Below are 18,500 nucleotides of genomic sequence, written 5' to 3' on the forward strand. Positions count from 1 at the left end.
TACCTGTCTGCCTAGGATAATGGTTTCTTCTAGAATCTTCTTGAATTATTTATTTCTGGATGAGCTGGGGTGCTTAAGTGTATATTGACAGTGGGTAACTCACCAGCCATTTATAACAGCTGTTCACAATGATTGCCTTTGCTAAATATAATCAAACACAATTAGCTGTAAATGTAACTAAAAACTCTGGTTACTTCTAGCTCAGTGTTCATTTAACTATGAGGGTGTGAAGGATCCTTACAGATCAATGTATTTCACTCAGTTCAATTGTTAAATTAAAACTATTTTAGTGTTACATTCTGGTGTATTAATATGGTCTTTTTACACTTTACGTGAACATTTGTATATTGGATACTCATTAACGATATTGAACATTTATGAGCTGTGTTCATACTGATGAGCATATATTTATGATGATCTTTATTGACTTGCCAACCACTTTCAACCTGGCATCTCTATTTTGGGATATATGTCATTATAGGCCACATTTTAAAATTGTCTTTTGAAAATGTAAAATTCTCACAATTTAAAAGAAAATAGTGACAATACGGATGTGAGCTTGTAGCTCTGCTATATTCACTATTAGTTACATATAGGACTTAAAAACTAAAATGGTTGGTTAAAAACAAAATATATTAATCATCCCTTCATCAATCATCTCCTTTCTCACTCTATTAACGTAAGGAGGTCATACTGTAACTGGCTGGTTGCACTCATCCCTCTGGGACCCATTATATTTGAGAGGGTCAGCATTTTGCCCTTCTCCAATATGGAATTTAGATGCAGTTGCAGACATTACATTCATGCTTCTTCATAAATATACACACTGGCTTTCCTTTCTTTTTATTCTGCCCTCAAGAATGGTTTGTCTTTGTCCTTCTCTTGAGATGTTCTTGACCTGGTTTTCTTCTATACCGAGTACCGACAGAGATCACCTCATGGTGACTATGGTGGTATTGCTATATTTTATAATGTTCATTTCACCTGAAATGACTCACTTATTACGCTCTTTCGTTCTTACTTTCCAGTGTGTGTGTGTGTGTGTGTGTGTGTGTGTGTGTGTGTGTGTGTGTGTGTGTGTGTGCGTGTGTGTGTGTGTGTGTGTGTGTGTGTGTGCGTGCAAAATATACAGCTTTTGTCCCCACTCGTCTCAATATTTGCCATTGACAATGAAAGGACAAATTAGGTCAAATGTCCGCCAAATATGACATAAATTTGTGGCAAACAAACATTAAATGCCATTGACAATGAAGGGAAAATTTACATCACATGTAGACGAGCAAATCGGCTAACCAATCACATAAATTCAGTTCAATTCAGTTCAATAAAAGGAGAAATTAGGTCATACGTATGTGCCTCAAATATGAAGTAATGTTTTTCCCCACACGTCTCATATTTGCCATTGACAATGAAAGGAGAAAGTGGGTCATATGTCCGCCATATATGACGTAAATTTGTGGCAACACAAACATTAAATGCCATTGACAATGAAGGGAAAATTTACATCATATGTAGACGAGCAAATCGGCTAACCATTCAAATAAATTCAGTTGTTCATGAGATGATGTATAATGATAAGAGCGCCCCTCATTTCAAATGGGTGTGATTTTTTATAATGCTAGATGTTCAAGCGCAATCAGTGTTTTTCATCATCATCATAATTCACAATACACATCTAATATTACATAGTTTCTGTTGTGTATGACATCAGTGCATGTGGATCTCCATATATGTGCATTTGGTATATGTTGTGAGTCTGTATGATATCAGTGCCTCCAGTCCATATATGTGTATATACTCAAGAAGTTAGAGTAAGCAACTTCATGTTTTACGGAGGAAAGCATGCAAGGCACCAACCTGCTCATCAGGAGCAGTTATGGTTCTTGCTCACTTTGACCCGTAGCAGGGATTGAACCTGGAAACTTCTGATTCCAAGAGGGCCACTCTACCTCCTGAGCCACTTCCAATTGACATGGAGATCATTTAAGATCCTTATATGATTTGTTTGAGTCTGATGTCACGTTGACATTATTTGGGTCTGATATCCTCTGATAAAGTCATCAAACTCTAAACTGATAACACCAAAAAGTCCTTGCGGTCTTGTTTCCTGCTGTCTCCAATCTCAGCCTCTCCATAATCAAATGACCATTTGGGACACGAACAGTTTCCGGGTTAAGATGGAGAACCCAGTGTGGAGTAAGTGGGTGAGCAGGGATTTGGGTAATGGAATTTCAAATGAGTTACAGGACACGCCATGCAAGACGTATCACTCTCATTCACCTAAAGACAATTTTACACTGAACAACATTATCAGCTTTGTTTTGGATAGAGACATTTGCCAAAACATAAAATATCAAATATTTAGACCTGAACATAAATTACAGTATTGCAGTAGCTACATAACCATGTGCACTCACGCGATGATCACTGGTTTTGCATGTTTATGTGCATCAATGGTTTTGAGTCATGGTGTGTGTGTGTGTGTGTGTGTGTGTGTGTGTGTGTGTGTGTGTGTGTGCGCGCGCGCACGCGTGCGCATGTGTGTGCGCGCGCATGTGTGTATGTGCGTGCAAGCAAAATCCTCAGCATTACTTTACATCTGAGAGTACAAGGGTCTGTTTTTACACTTTTTGTGTTAAATAAACACCCAGGGTTTTGCTGTGCAGAGAGGGTGGGGGTTCTTGAAGGAGAGCAGTGGTGATGGAGCTGAAAGCCCTGCAGCACAGCTGTTCTCCCTGTGCATCGTCAACTCCACCACGGAGACCACAACACACGCTCAGCTACCCCCCGCTCATGCATTCACTTGACTTCTTCATTCTCCGCCCCCTCCTCTCCGCTTTCGTCTCCTTACTTCCTTTCCCAGTTTTCTTGCTGACCTATAGCTGTCAATCTATTGTCATACAGTGATTCTCATTAGACCTAGTTCCTCTGTTTTCTTGCCTTTACTCTTTTGTGTGAAAAAAGAAATGCAACACCCCAAGCATGGTCATGTAATTCTGCTGGGAGGGCAGTAAATGACTGTCTAATTGAATGCTCCATTGATTATTCAATCATAAGTGCTGTGTTCTTGTTGTCATGCTCTGATGGGGGAGGGGGAGCTCCCAGATGGAAGGGTAAGCGCTGTGTCATCATGGTGACCGCAGAGCCATTTAAGGAAATGGAGTGATAAAAGCAGAGTGGAAGGCTCAAGCCTGAAGGTGCATCTGGCATTAAGGCAAAATGTAGCAAAGTCCACAATGTGTGTGTAATTTCCGTGATAGTGTGGGAATATTTTCACACTCATATACATAGATTAATTTAGTATAGTTGATTGTGTGTGTGTGTGTGTGTGTGTGTGTGTGTGTGTGTGTGTGTGTGTGTGTGTGTGTGTGTGTGTGTGTGTGTGCGCGTGTGCGTGTGGCTGTGTGGCCATGTGTGCGGCCGTGAGCGTGTGTACAGTGCATGTACTGTATGCCTGAAAATATGAATGCATGTTCACATATTTCTGCTCTTAACCCTCTGTAAGCCAGTCGAGCCGATTGGCACAATATGTTTTTAATTTGGTGCCACTGTGTTCTATTAAGACATTGTCTCATTTGCTCTTCTTTTTCTGCCACCATGATTAAATATAGAAACATTTGTGCGTCTCTCTCTCTCTCTCTCTCTCTCTCTCTTTCTCTCTCTCTCTTTGAGCATACTTTCGCTTCAGGAAGTGTGCAGTTGTGGGTGTCTGAGATTGGTTGAGGTTCGACACGTGGCACTGTCTTCCCAAGCTGCCATTGGCTGGGACCGGTGGGGCTTTTTGAAGAAAAGTGTTTCTGACGGGGGCCCAGGAGCCCAGAGGAACTGAGTGGAAATGGGAGAAGGACAATGTTGGTGGGAACAAGAGGATGGTAGTCTGGTGGGGGTTGGAGAGTTGGCATCACTGTGGCTTGTAGGACGAAGGTGCTATGAAATGACCTCAGAGCTACAGTAGCCTACAGCAAAGGCTGAACGAGAGGATGAACATCATTTTCAACCTTTTTAGTTTCAAGGACCCCCAGTTTGATATACAGAATGTTTATCTCTGGGACCCTGCAATCTTTACTGAAAAAGAAAAGTTAATTTAACTCTGAGAGTGTACAAAAAATATACCCAAAAGATTACTTATTTGTTAGGTGAACTACTCTTTTAAGTAGTTACAGAACCATAAGGGTCCATTTGGTTGTGACTATCAATAACTTATTTTGACCCCTGAGAACCCACTAAAGGACCCTTTGTGGGGTCCATGAACCCCACACTGAGAACCACTGGCGTACAAGAGCCATTGACATTAAGTGAGAGTATTTTATAGAGACAGTTATTCACAGAGAACACAGCACACAATCATACAATGTGACTGGACTCAACTTCAATAATACTTTGTATTCTGCCATACAGTGATGGGCAGACTTCCATCTAAATGTTAATGAGGCAATGGTTTGATTATATAGGCAAAATAGTAAATACAGCAATCTCATCAAGTAATTTCTGGAGCCTCTCTCCCTGCACTTATTGGGAGACAGTGTCCTCTAGTGGGTAATGTAATGTTTGAAATACACAAGTGTATTTTTACAACTGAGTGAGTTAAATGAACACCTACGGATTTATTTTGGTGTAAAGCCATTAAGAATAGAAAGTGTGCACACTGCACAGGGACTATGAACATAGTCTACTCACTCTACTGTATCATGTCCATGGACGGTCATGACCAGCCTTTTTTTACCGTATTACATCTAAGATGTGCAGCTGATCTATTGCAAAATAAATGAAAGCAACCTCTTCTTTTAGTGTTTAGTGTTAGTGTTTAATGATTGCTAGGATAATGCCAGTTTGTTTCTTCAAACATCCACCAATCACGCACAGCCTCTACTTATAATTTTAGGGTTCCGTTCTGGATTGTACCACAGATCCAGTTGTGAATGCCGTTAGCTCTTCACCAGTGAGTGCACTATTTATTTTTTCCTAGTAGCCAATTATGTTTTACCCACTTTTTCTCCCCAATTTAGTTGTTATGCCAATTGATTCCTCCCCTAACACATTTCTGTGTTGTCACTGTTGTTGTACCCTAGTACTGAGTTTTGATTGATTGATTGAAATATTTATTAACAGTTTGCAGAATTACAGTACATTTCAAGCACAAACTCAATACAAAGACTGTTAACTGTGAGTGGACGACCCAATTAAGCATTACACTTGTTTACAAGAGGGTCCACCATGTTCAATTCATCAAAACATTTAGAGACGTACAAATAGACACTTCTACTGTATATAGTCAAAGAACAGAACAGGAATTCATCATAAAGGAGATAAAAAGGGGAAAGAAACATATACAGTGAGGGGAAAAAGGGGGGGGGGGGCGGTGGGGGGGATTCAGATTTTACGGGGGGCAGTTTTGAATTGCAGCTGTCCGTAGGTGCCCTTTGAGAGCGGTTTTGAAGGAGTCAAGGGATTCACATGTCTTAATGACTGTTGGTAGGGCGTTCCACATTTTGGTGGCATAGGAGCGAAAATAATTTAGTCCTTTGTTTGTGCCAAATCTGGGTTGTACATGGTTTGTTGCACTCCTGTGGACTTCGTTAACATTGAGGAAGTATTTAGACAGGTACATGGGTATCTTGGTGGTGTATCAAATCTCATGGACCAGACACCAGACCCATTGCAAGATGCTGTACTCTGTCACCTGGCAGTGAGGAGACCCCACCAGCAGGATGTGTTGTAGAGCCTTCTTCCTCATTCCACGTTCAATGATAATTTTCACCCTCCCTACCCGGCTTCCCTCTCCCGAACAAAGCCAGTTCTAAGTTCTCTAAGTGCACTAACGTTTTGTAGTACACACATGTTTTGTTTTTATTTTTTTCTTCTTTTTTTTGCGGTTTACGCCTTTTATTGTTTTTTTTTGTTTTGAAGGGACAGACAGTAGGCTGACAGGAAACAGGAGAGAGATGGGGGAAGACATGCAGTAAAGGCCGTGTCGGGCTCGGGAGTCGAACCCGCAGCACACTGCGACTGGATTACCAGTCGGGTGCCCAGACGGCCATCGCCTGGGCTTTGTTTTTCTATTACATTTAGTATCAGTAATATTACTATTAATGACACATTTGTGAATCTTTTCTCACCACTCTGATTTTTGTACAGTATTAGCCTATATTTAGTCTCTTCCAGATTATCTGTTTCTACATAATTTGAAGAGATTCAACTACAAAAGAAAATCCATTGGGCAGATGGTAAAATGTGCTACATTTCTAACAATTTTGTCCCTAACATCTTCCATGTACTTTCAGATACTGATGCAGTTGAAACAGGTCACATGTACTTCCAAAGTTGTCCCGCTAGATGGCAGGCATACCTTCTACTTTAAATCAGCCACATGTCAGATATGGGCTGTATTTTCATCCATGCTAAACCCTGTATCCACGACACGAACATCTTGGTCCAAATATATTACGGTAAAATCGTGGAATGAATTTCACTGTAATTTGCACCCATAATTCTTATTACTATGCATTGGAATACAATACAAGAAATAGTATATATCTGAAATTACAGGATATTGTATTATCTTTTATTATTTTAAGTGACTACCTAACACTGTTTAGAGCTCAGCCTCACATATCATGAGACTACCAGTGGGCACTAAGGAAATGTAGGCACCCCGATGTAAAATTTGCTATTTTGTACGAAATTCAATATCTTTATAATCTATACACATGATTTGAACAAGCCGTACAGTACATCATTATTCACATTGCACAAAAACTATACCTTTAAACTTTAATTTAAAGAGTCGGCAGGGTAAGGTGCAAACGATGCACCTGCTACTTTATTAGCTCAAATTGACTCACTTGCAGACCCACATTTCTTTCTTCACTTCACGTCCCATTGACAACAACATGATGCCCTGGCCAAAGATAGTGTGTGTGTGTGTGTGTGTGTGTGTGTGTGTGTGTGTGTGTGTGTGTGTGTGTGTGTGTGTGTGTGTGTGTGTGTGTGTGTGAGGGGCGGGAACAAAGAGATCCCATCAGGTCTGAGTTATGAGTTTGGACAGTGAGGCCGCACAAACAATTGTGGTCTGATGCGTCAAATGTACTCCCTCCCTCCTCCCATTCATCCATCTGCCCCCAACCACACCCCTCCTGCTGTGAGCCCCCATCCCTACCCTCTTCATACAGTAACACCCATCCCACGTCACCGGCGCTCGGCTCCCCCTCCTTTATGTGTGTTTTGTGTGTGTGTGTGTCGCTGTGTGCGTATGTACGTACAGTATCTGCACGCACGAAAGGATAAAACCTGCTTGTTCTCCTTTGCATCCCTCTCTCTGCCACTCACACACACACCAGCCGGGTGCATCTCTGCCAGCCCTTTAACTCTCACGCACTCACTCACTCACTCACGCACACACACATACCCACTCACACATACACACACACGCACACACACACACACACACACACACACACACACACACAAGCACAGACTCGTATACACACACATTCACACACAACATACCGTTGTTCTAGTTGTTTTCACCCACTTTTTCTGGGGCTGTGGTGCTTGAAATTTTGGCTTCATGGAGGACTATCACAAACCAGACCAGCAGACGGTGCAGGCACTGAGGAACATCGCCAGCCGCCTCCGGATCAACTCCATCAAGGCGACCACGGCTGCAGGCAGTGGGTGAGTCTACTCTCCACTACTGACACACATGGTGGTGCACATGTATGGCCAAGTTGACTCAACACATCCAATGCACAAAGTCTTACTCTCCTCAGTTTTAATTTCACTCTGATAATGTATAAATGTAACATTTATTTTATAAGTTATAATTACTGAGACTGTACATTTATACAATGTCAGTGTTGCAAATGGAGTAATTAACACAGGAATTTACTGCATATTTCTAATATACATATTCTCTCTCAATCTCTCTCTCTCTCTCTCTCTCTCTCACACACACACACACACACACACACACACACACACACACACACACACACACACACACACACACAAAGATACGCATGCTAGTGAAAGGGAACAGCATGTACCGCCTTTGTTCTCATGCTCTAGCGGGAATAAAATGATCATGAGTTCTTTACTAAGATGAGACCATTTCATGTATTGAATTTATAGACATAAAATATTGTCTATCCATGTTGTGTAATCAGTACTGTAAAGTTATAGTAAATTAGTAATATTAAAATGATTTAAGCTATTATAATATTATGCATAATGTAAATAATTGTAATTACTTTCACAAATCACAACCCCCAATGGACTGATTTTAGACAGATCTAAATATATGAATAATAAAAAGAAAATATTTTCAGAGGATTTGTGAAGTGTGTTCAGATTCATTGTTGAGAATATCATATATTATTCCTTTGTTTTGGATTTCCATTGTATTTGTTTCTGCCGTTTCAAGAATATATATTTTTAATATATTAATATCAAGATCTGATTCGGAATTGAAATGCAATGACCTCATTGTCTCATTGTTTGGTAGATGCGTGTTGCACGTGTAGATATGCAGACTGCACGCAGCACCACTCAGTGGGTCAGTGGGAACAATACTATCATGCATATTGTACTGTATATGCATCTGATAGAATCTTTTGTGGAATAAGTTTTAGAAATGTTTTTGGTCAGAATTATGAATAGGAATAGGAACTAGGAGGAACCATGTTCTGCATAGGGGTTTGGCTGTACATTTATTTGGGGTATTCTTTTCTCATTTCTTTTTTGCAAATCTAATCGTAACCATTAGAGATAATTTGATATATGGTTTGATTCATATGGTTCATCAGTGTCTTTGATCACTGATCAAAGAGGCCTACTTACTAAGTATAGGCCAGAGCCTGCAGTATAATAAGTCTCTATTCCATAAGTGGAGTAAGGCGGAACTGTGAAGAGTCTGGTTATACGAGACTAATTTTAATACTGACTTTGTTTGTTACAAATCGATGCTAAGTGGTGCCCTCTCTGGATGGTTCTATATGACACCTGAAATCTGACTTTATGGGAGGCACATCAATTAAAGTTGAATGGTATGTGATAATTGGAAAACAAATATTTTGCCAACCACCTCCACAGTATGTGAAGGTGATTCTTCTCAGAGTATTCTCACTGCATATCTCACACCAGTTGGTTGCTTGCAGAGTAGTCTCGACTCTCGCGTAACCAGACAACTATTCCACAATCTCCGAATGCTATATAGTCTGGAACTACACCTTTTTTTATTTCCTTTTCTGCTTAGCAGCAAGCTATATATGCTTAGATGATTTATATTTATATTAGGATAAATGTGCACGACTGTAAAGACAAAACGGAAATGGGGAGGAGGCTCTACTTCCGCTTTATATTTTACTCATGACAGCTCTTCCGTTGCTCCAGACTGTATGATGGAAGCATTTGGGAATTGCGGAGGCAACAGTCTGGTAACGCGAGACTACTTGCAAAGGGTAGAAAATAAATAAAAGTTATCCATGATTTGCTGTTTTTATCCTGAATTTCCATTTATTTAGTTATAACACAAAGTGATTTGCTGGTCGTCATTATGTCCGTAGATTAAGACCTTAATCTACGGACGCGTGTGTGCGCATGTATGTGTGTGTTTGTGTACATTCATGTTAGACATTTTATTAACAGAAGCTTCTTTCCTGCAGGCACCCAACATCATGCTGCAGTGTGGCTGAGATCATGTCTGTTCTCTACTTTCACTCCATGAAGTTTCGCCCTGAAGATCCCAGGAACTTCAACAATGACCGTTTCATCCTGTCTAAGGTTTAAAATGTTTTCATATGGCGTGTGTGTGTGTGTGTGTGTGTGTGTGTGTGTGTGTGTGTGTGTGTGTGTGTGTGTGTGTGTGTGTGCGCGCGTGAGCGTGCATGTTTTTTATTGTATGCTTCAGCGTGGTTAAAATGAACGCTCAGTGTGTGTGCGTGTGTGTATATGAGTGTCTATCAGCGTTGTCTGCAGACTGTGACGTCACGGTCGTGTGTATCCGTCCCCAGGGTCATGCCGCCCCTGCCATGTACTCCATGTGGGCAGAGACAGGCTACCTGAAGGAGAGTGAGCTGCTCAGTCTATGCCAGGCTGACTCCACCCTGGAGGGCCACCCCACGCCTGTGAGTGTCCCTATGAGTGTCCCTGTGAGTGTCCTCATGTCAACTGCTATATGCCCTCACACCCCAGGACAGGACTCTGCATTGTATGAAAACAGCCTCATTTTGGTAATAATCAATGTGTGTATGTGTGTGTGTGTGTGTGTTTGTGTGTGTGTGTGTGTGTTTCAGAAGCAGCAATTTGTGGATGTGGCCACTGGCTCTTTGGGACAGGGGCTCGGTGTAGCTTGCGGAATGGCTTACACTGGGAAGTACTTTGACAAGGCCAGGTTAGAGTTCACACGCACGCACGCACGCACGCACGCACGCACGCACGCACGCACGCACACACACACACACACACACACACACACACACACACACACACACACACACACACACACACACACACACACACACACAATGACCTATTTTCAAAATGTAGTAGGCCTATTCAGCGATGTATTTAATAGTTGGAGGCTTTTAAGCATTTTCTTTTATCTAATTTTGCATGTATTTGGGTGGGGAAGGTTTTTTTTTTGTACAGTGAGAATATTTCTGGGTGTGCAGTGTGGCTGCATGTTCAGCTCTGCCGATTCTTCTGCTCTAATAATCACATCCCCAGCAGTCATAAAGCCTAATTTAGTACGACGGTGTCGCTTGCAAACAGGAACTGATGTTGAGCTAACATGTCGCATCACTGTGTCATGATGTATGAATGAATTAAACCAGGTTTTCATTTGTTCTTTGTACTATCGCATTTCTCCACACATTAAATGCGTGTTTCCTTTGTACCGGCAGGTTAAGGAAACATTGACGCATGTTAGCTATTTCACAGACGAAAAGTGATAGTGAATTAACCAATAAGGCCTATTTTATTCTTTGTTGTACAATTATGTTGCATGGCAATGCTTGTAGAGCTGCTATTTTCACTATTTTCACATTTATTGAAAGATTGCATACATGCCCACAATAGAGATGCCAGGTTGAAAGTGGTTAATCTAGGTTAAAATACTCAGATTATATATACATAAAACACATGTGATGTGTATGTAGACAAAGAAGTGAGGGTCAATAATCAAAGCAGTCAGCCACACCCAACTGGCTACCAATCCATTCTGTCAGATTAGCGAAAGTGGACCAATTTGACTGGAAAAGTGTCAGGGAGCATTAGCTTGCGACATCGACATGACACTTCTCGCTAACACCCCAACACACGCACACACACACACACACACACACACACACATGCGCGCATGCACAATTGCACATTTGATGCAGTCTTTTTTCTTGTTTGTTTTCACCTCAGTTATTCGGTCTACTGCCTGATGGGTGATGGTGAGCTGTCAGAAGGTGCTGTGTGGGAGGCCATGTCCTTCGCCTCCCATTACCAGCTGGACAACCTGGTGGCCATCATGGACATCAACCGCCTGGGCCAGACTGACCCAGCACCACTGCAGCACCACCTGGAGAAATACCAGAAACGCTGCGAAGCTTTTGGGTAAATAATTAATAGAAGAGGCGTTTCAGAGGGTGATGTGCGTATGTGTGTGTGTGATGTGTGTGTGTGTGTGTGTGTGTGTGTGTGTGTGTGTGTGTGTGTGTGTGTGTGTGTGTGTGTGTGTGTGTGTGTGTCGTGTGTGTGTGTGTGTGTGTGTGTGTGTGTGTCGTGTGTGTGTGTGTGTGTGTGTGTGTGTGTGTGTGTGTGTGTGTGTGTGTGTGTGTGTGTGTGTGTGTGTGTGTGCGTGCGTGCGTGCGTGCGTGCGTGCGTGCGTGCGTGTGCGTGTCTTTTGCATGCTCAACATGAGTCTGCCACATACAATGTGATCGTTATGCGCCTCAATAACACCTCTGGTGTGTGTGTGTGTGCAGCTGGCATGCCATCATTGTGGACGGTCACAGTGTGGAGGAGCTCTGCAAGGCCCTGAGCCAGCCACGCCACCAGCCCACCGCCATCCTCGCTAAAACTATAAAGGGCAAGGGCATTCCAGGTACTGTAACATCACAGGGAAGCTGTCAGAACCTTCCCAACTCCCCATACGTCCCAGCCTCTTCTCCCTTCTGGCTTAATTCTGCACTGTGCAGTGTGAGACTTTATATATTGAGGTGGTGTTTGTGTGGTTTCAAAGCTGCAGAGGACAAGCTGGGCTGGCACGCCAAGCCTCTGCCCAAGGACATGGCAGAGGTGGTTATCAAGGACCTGCAGAGTCGCATCGTGAACAGCAGCAAGCGCTTGTACCCTGCTGTTCCCATGGAGGACGCACCACCCGTTAGCTTGAGGAATATCAGGATGCCCAGCGCTCCAAGCTATAAGCCTGGAGAGAAGGTATATCCCACAATGACCAGTGGTGTGTAGAGTAACTAAGTACATGTACTACTGTACTTAAGTATTTCTTCTCTAATATTTTCTGTACTTTTACTTCTACTCCACTACTTCTCAGAGGCAAATATTGTACTTTTACAACACAATTTTTTGAAAACTTGAGTTACCTTGTAGATTTTGATTATTATTACAAACCATACATTAACCACTTCGGCCATTTGAAAATAGCAGATCTACAAGCCCAAGTTATTTATGACTGATTGATTGGTTTCTCTCTATAGATTTCCACTCGTAAGGCATATGGGATGGCTCTGGCCAAGTTGGGCCGTTACAATGAACGGGTCATCGCCCTCGATGGAGATACCAACAATTTCACCTACTCTGAAATATTCAAGAACGAGCACCCTAATCGTTTTGTCGAGTGTCACATTGCTCAGCAAAACATGGTACAGTATGACCTCTCCTTTACCCAAACACATTCACCCTATTTTCCCTAAATAATATTTGTTCAAATGTGATTCGCTATTATAAGGTTCATGTTTAGTCTCCATCAAGCTCTCTGAATCACACATCCAATGTTCAGAATTGGATTTTCCAAATAAAGCTCCTCTCTCTTCACATCCACTGCTGATTCGCTGAGTGAAGTACCCTCTCCTGCCTCCGATTGGCCGAATCCACCCACATGTCTCATGTCTGTGTGTCTAAGGCTGGATGATTAAATAATTCATTGGGTGTTCCAGCCATGATGTGAGTGACCCATTTACAACACACCGCTCTATGGTGTGTGCAAGGCAGCTGCTGCCTATGGCTGGCTAGCCTCCATCTCGTTTCTGTTTATTTGACCCTAGTAGATTAACATTTTTGGGAGAGACGATCGGGCCCTTCTGGATTTAATGTAGCAGCGCCATTTAATCTAGGTCAGGCGCATGTGTGATGTGAAGCCGTTATGACAGACAGTTTCTGAGGTGAAATATTAATCAGTGCAGAAAGGGTGGGGCCATCTGGCTGCATGCACGACAGTTCTCACAATGTTTCATGTGCAAAGCTGTAACATTCAAATTGTCAAAATTAGACAGGGTTCAATGAAATTGTCTGTGAAAGTGAAGCATGAACCTATACAATCAAAGTGTGCATTCATATTTTTTGTTATTGAATGGAATATATTATATAGATAATTGAAGTATAATGATCAAATTAACAAATGTAATATTTACAATATTTAATATTATAATTTTTTGTATTATGATAAAGCTGTAGCTTCCACATTTAGCTATGGTCAGTTTTTTCAAGCGATTAACGGTTATAGTTTTTTCCTTTGACAATTTTGATAATATTTAGAGTTTTAGACACATTCAGGAGATGAGCTCAGGGATCGGGAGGGCTTTCAAGACAGGAAAGAGGAAATGATCCGAGGAGGCATGCCAAAGATTCCACTCATATGTGACAGTAAAGCGCCTGAGCTTTGATAGAGGATCTCCTCACTGAGACATGACTCTCTACTAAACTTGATCAGCATCCATCCCTTTATATGACATAGATGCAGGAGATTTTCATTTCATTTCTATTAATGCACCGAAAAATGTCGGTCTGTCAGTCAGTCAGTCATTCTGTCTGTCTGTAGCCTACACTTCCTTATATTAACTGCGCCAGATGGTAGAGAGTACTCTCTACTGCCCCATCTGGTGAACATCATTTGCTGTTCATATATTCAGAACGGGTAAGAACTAGTAATAATAATCTTCCGTTCTTCCTATAGGTCAGTGTTGCCATGGGCTGCGCTGCCCGTGAGAGGAATGTTGTGTTTGCCAGCACTCTGGCCTCCTTCTTCACCCGCGCATATGACCAGCTCCGCATGGCTGCCATTTCAGAGAGCAACATCATCCTATGTGGCTCCCACTGTGGCCTGTCCATTGGTTAGTAAACCCTGACAACACACTTCAATCCCTCCCATGTTCTGAACCCTCACACCAATGTTCACCACCTCACACCCAAAAATGAATGTTCTCTGTGTGTACGTGTGTTGTGTATGTGTGTGTGTGTGTGTGTGTGTGTGTGTGTGTGTGTGTGTGTGTGTGTGTGTGTGTGTGTGTGTGTGTGTGAGTGAGAGAGAGATTGTTTATGTGTCCTTTCTCTCCCTTCCTCTAATGTTGTATTTCCCTTATACCCCTCACCCCTCACCCTCTTCTGGCGTGCTCCTAGTTCTCAGCCTTCCCCTCTTTCACCTTTCCTGTCTGTCCTGGAAGCTGTCACCAGGGAACCAGGTGTCCCTCTGTTAGTGCAGGTACACTGCATGACACTATGTCTGGACACCTGCATTCATACTGTAGCTGTGAGTTGACCTAGCCAGTATATACTATTCGTGGAGTGGTGATGTGAATACAATTTGAGTTTCTCATGTATTTCCAGGAGAGGACGGTCCCTCTCAGATGGGACTCGAGGACCTGGCCATGTTCAGGGCCATTCCTACGGCAACCATTTTCTATCCCAGTGATGGTGTGTCTACTGAGAAGGCTGTGGAGATAGCTGCAAATACAAAGGTACTTAAACCTATATAAAACGTCTTCGGGAAAGTGGCTTCCCGAAAACGTATTTATTACATTATCTCTTATGAAATAACTATGAAATATACTGTACAAATCTTTATAACCTTTTGTTATCCTTTTGTGTATGAAGGGTGTTTGCTACATCAGAACTAGCCGCCCAGAGAATGCCATCATCTACAACAGCAATGAGGACTTCCATGTTGGGCAGGCCAAGGTAGAACAACATGTTTTATACTTAGTGGCTGCCAAGTGACAAAAACTGATCTACAAGCTCACAACGCACCCTGATGATAACATCAGGGTGCGTTGTGAGCTTGTAGGGTTGCGAGCTTGTAGATCAACAATTTTTGTTATTTTAACTAATATTTCACCTTTAACAATGACAAGCCCCAAAATAGAGATGCCAGGTTGAAAATCTTTTTTTTCTATATAATGTGAATTCTGGGGTGATGTTTCCTCCTGCATGACTGCCAGTATTTACTTTCCTTCTCACCAGGTCGTTTGCCAGAGTAAGGAAGACCAGGTGACTGTGGTGGCAGCTGGGGTCACCTTGCACGAGGCTCTGGCTGCAGCTGAGCAGCTCAAAAAAGGTAAAGTCTGAGTATTACAGTATAGGTACAAAGAGAAGTCCAACACACTTCAGCCAGTTGAAGGTAGAAGGGCTCATCTGTGCTCACTGCTCAACAGGGACACGTTGACTCAGAGAGAATAATACATGGGCACTTCAGAAGAGACTACCCAAATAAAACACTGGAGCACTCGACTAGCCGACTTATTTGCTGACATTTCTTAATTGTGTCTTCCTCAGAGTTAAACAGGAAAGTCTGAGGATAATAAGACTAAAGAGAGAATGATGATCTATGGCAGAAAATGCTAAACAGCGCTACACTGAGTGTAGTTCTGAGTGTTCATTTTGTTTTTGTTTTACATATCTAAACTTATTTAATTAAAATGTATTTTTAACATGCTGATCTAATCCTGAGCAACTGCACCCCTCTTCAGCACAAGCTTTTCAGTCAAATTTCTTACATAGTTTGCTCCAATCAGGTTTCAGTGAACACTGTGACAATCTATTCATTCTACACTGTGGAATTAATTATTGTTAATTGTAAAAAAGAAGAGGAAAAGAATGTCTCAAAGCTTTATTTCTTTGTGATATTGGCTTTAGTTAAACTTCTCTTTTTCTTTAACAATAGCCTGCCCTATATGATTGTTTTATTTTTTCTTCCAGAGAGGATCTTCATGAGGGTCATTGACCCATTCACAGTCAAACCACTGGATGCCAAAACCATTATTGACCATGCCCGCACCACCAGGGGGCGTATCATTACTGTGGAAGATCACTACTATGAAGGTGCATTTTCATGGAATCTCTTCATATTTTAGAAGGATTGACAGCCTGTTTTGCATTATGCCTACACATACTATATTATATGTAGTTGAGGCCATCTTATTGGTCTAGGTTCCCAAACCTTTTAGCTCAACACAGTGGAAAATATAGCCGATCCACAAGTAGTCACTCACAACACATTGCAATGCGATGTGTTGTGAGCTTGTAGATCTGCTATTTTCGCTACTTAATAAAAGTATTTTCCTCAGACTAGTGAATGGATTTTACCCCCTTTTTAAAAGGAATTATTTTGAAAAAAATGTTTATTTTTACTTAAATTAAAAAAGTTTTTGAAAACCATTAATTTAATCTAGGGAAAGAAAAAATAAAGGGCTACTCGTGACCCATAAAAATTGGTCCTTGACCCACATATGGGTCCTGACCCAGTGTTTGGGAACCACTGGTCTAGAGAGTGTTGCGATGGCCCACTTCTATTGGCTCAGCAACAGAGATGTGATATGGCGGGATGTATTTCATTGGCTTAGGTCCTAAGCCAATGAAATACATCCCGCCATATCACATCTCTGGGTCTGTGCATTGGCTTCTCCTAAGCCTTCGGAGAGTGTGTGGTGCATGATTTTAGCTGAGGAGGGAGATAGGAAGGCCCAGAGAGGAAGAGTGCTGTCAGATTTCCTTGACTGAGCCTGTGCCCAAGGGGCTTTCTGTGACCTACATAATACTCTAAAATGACAATCCAATGTGGGCATGCGCCTGGGCACATTAACATAGTGGGGGTGGGCATGGACTGGACGAAAGATATGAGAGGCATTTGTAATCAGCCAGACGTTGAGCATCTAACTGATTTTACCTTAAATATCACAGACCCACATGCATGAATGGGAATGAAAGGTTAGATCTTGAGAGTGGGATTCCAGCACATAGGGCTGTCCTCTGCATTTTGAGTTAATGGATCAGCAGTCTCTGGCTCTGGCTCATTAGAGTAGATGGATATAATTACATACCATCCCCTCCCTATGTCTCGCTTTCTCTATTTAAGAAAATACAGAGAGGTGAATGGCTCTCTCTGAGACAGAGAGACAGTACCCACTGAGTTCTCACACATGACACATTGATTTTCCACAGGTGGCCTGGGGGAGGCAGTGTGCTCAGCTGTAGTCAATGAGTCTGGCTTCAGTCTGCAGCGCTTGGCTGTGTCTCATGTTCCCCGCAGTGGCAAACCCCACGAGCTGCTCAAGATCTACGGCATTGATCGTGACGCCATTGCCCAGGCTGTTCGCAAGATGCTCAGCAACTCTGCCAATGCCAAGTAGACCTCCTCTTGCCTCACCCAACTGTTAAAAAGAAGCAGTATGTTTTCAAGGTGACATGACACCTGACTCCATAATCCCTTCTGTGAATCCCTTTGTGTGTTAAATAAAGTAATGTGAGTTTGTGCCGTACATTTTGAAGTAAAGTTCCACATCTTTTTCTTTTATGCATCTGTCACAAGATACACACACCCATATCCGCAACACCAATCCCTGCAATGCCACAACATCACGTTCTGCTATGATGAGCCAAGAAACATGGCTGGCAGTTTACTGGACACTCATCTTACAATAGTTTCTTACATGTCCTGACTCAACAAAAGTATTAAGTGATGTACTCATGTGTTTTTGAAATGTTCTTTGATATGTCCAACCGAATGCAACTTATGACAATCTATTTTAATACTTTTATATTATTCTGATGTAGTTCTTACTGGGTGGGGCATATAGTAATAGGTGTGTTTATCATGACAACAATCTGTGATAGATTTAAATAGATTTCATGTTAGTAGAAGTAATAATGGAGGAAAAAAAACAGTTTAGGTAGGCCATAGTCACAGACATCCACTTAAGTTTAACCCATGCTTCGTAAAACCACAATGCACATTAGTAAATTACCGGATGGCATTGAAATAGCAGAAGGTGCTAACATTTTCCATAATATAATCTGCAAGTAGTAGTTGGTGTGGATAACAACATATGGGTATAGACAAGACTGAGTAAGGATGCAGTTATAACGGAATGATACAAAGCTTGCTATTGCTCATGAAAATGTGCTTTATTGTGGCCATGAAGATGTTGGTACAGTTACATCTGGATAGTAAACCCCAAAACAGACACTTTATTTGTTATTTGAAAATGTACCTTAATTTCATT

The 18,500-nt window shown here is 41.9% G+C and overlaps 1 protein-coding gene across 1 annotated transcript; it reads left to right on the top strand.

The window, feature by feature from the left end:
• Positions 1–7,567: 7,567 nt before the first annotated feature.
• Positions 7,568–17,749, top strand: tkta (transketolase a; the record flags this gene model as incomplete). The annotated part of the gene is made up of 14 exons (XM_080775733.1): positions 7,568–7,674; positions 9,663–9,780; positions 10,011–10,124; positions 10,293–10,390; positions 11,410–11,601; positions 11,973–12,091; positions 12,230–12,426; positions 12,705–12,869; positions 14,180–14,336; positions 14,830–14,960; positions 15,097–15,180; positions 15,463–15,556; positions 16,198–16,320; positions 17,440–17,749. The coding sequence occupies 14 exons, from the start codon at positions 7,568–7,570 to the stop codon at positions 17,625–17,627; spliced, it is 1,887 nt and encodes a 628-aa protein (XP_080631859.1). The 3' UTR covers positions 17,628–17,749.
• Positions 17,750–18,500: the final 751 nt, after the last annotated feature.

Source organism: Protomyctophum bolini (genome assembly GCF_963924005.1).
Source record: "Protomyctophum bolini genome assembly, chromosome: 2".
Taxonomy (NCBI): domain Eukaryota; kingdom Metazoa; phylum Chordata; class Actinopteri; order Myctophiformes; family Myctophidae; genus Protomyctophum; species Protomyctophum bolini.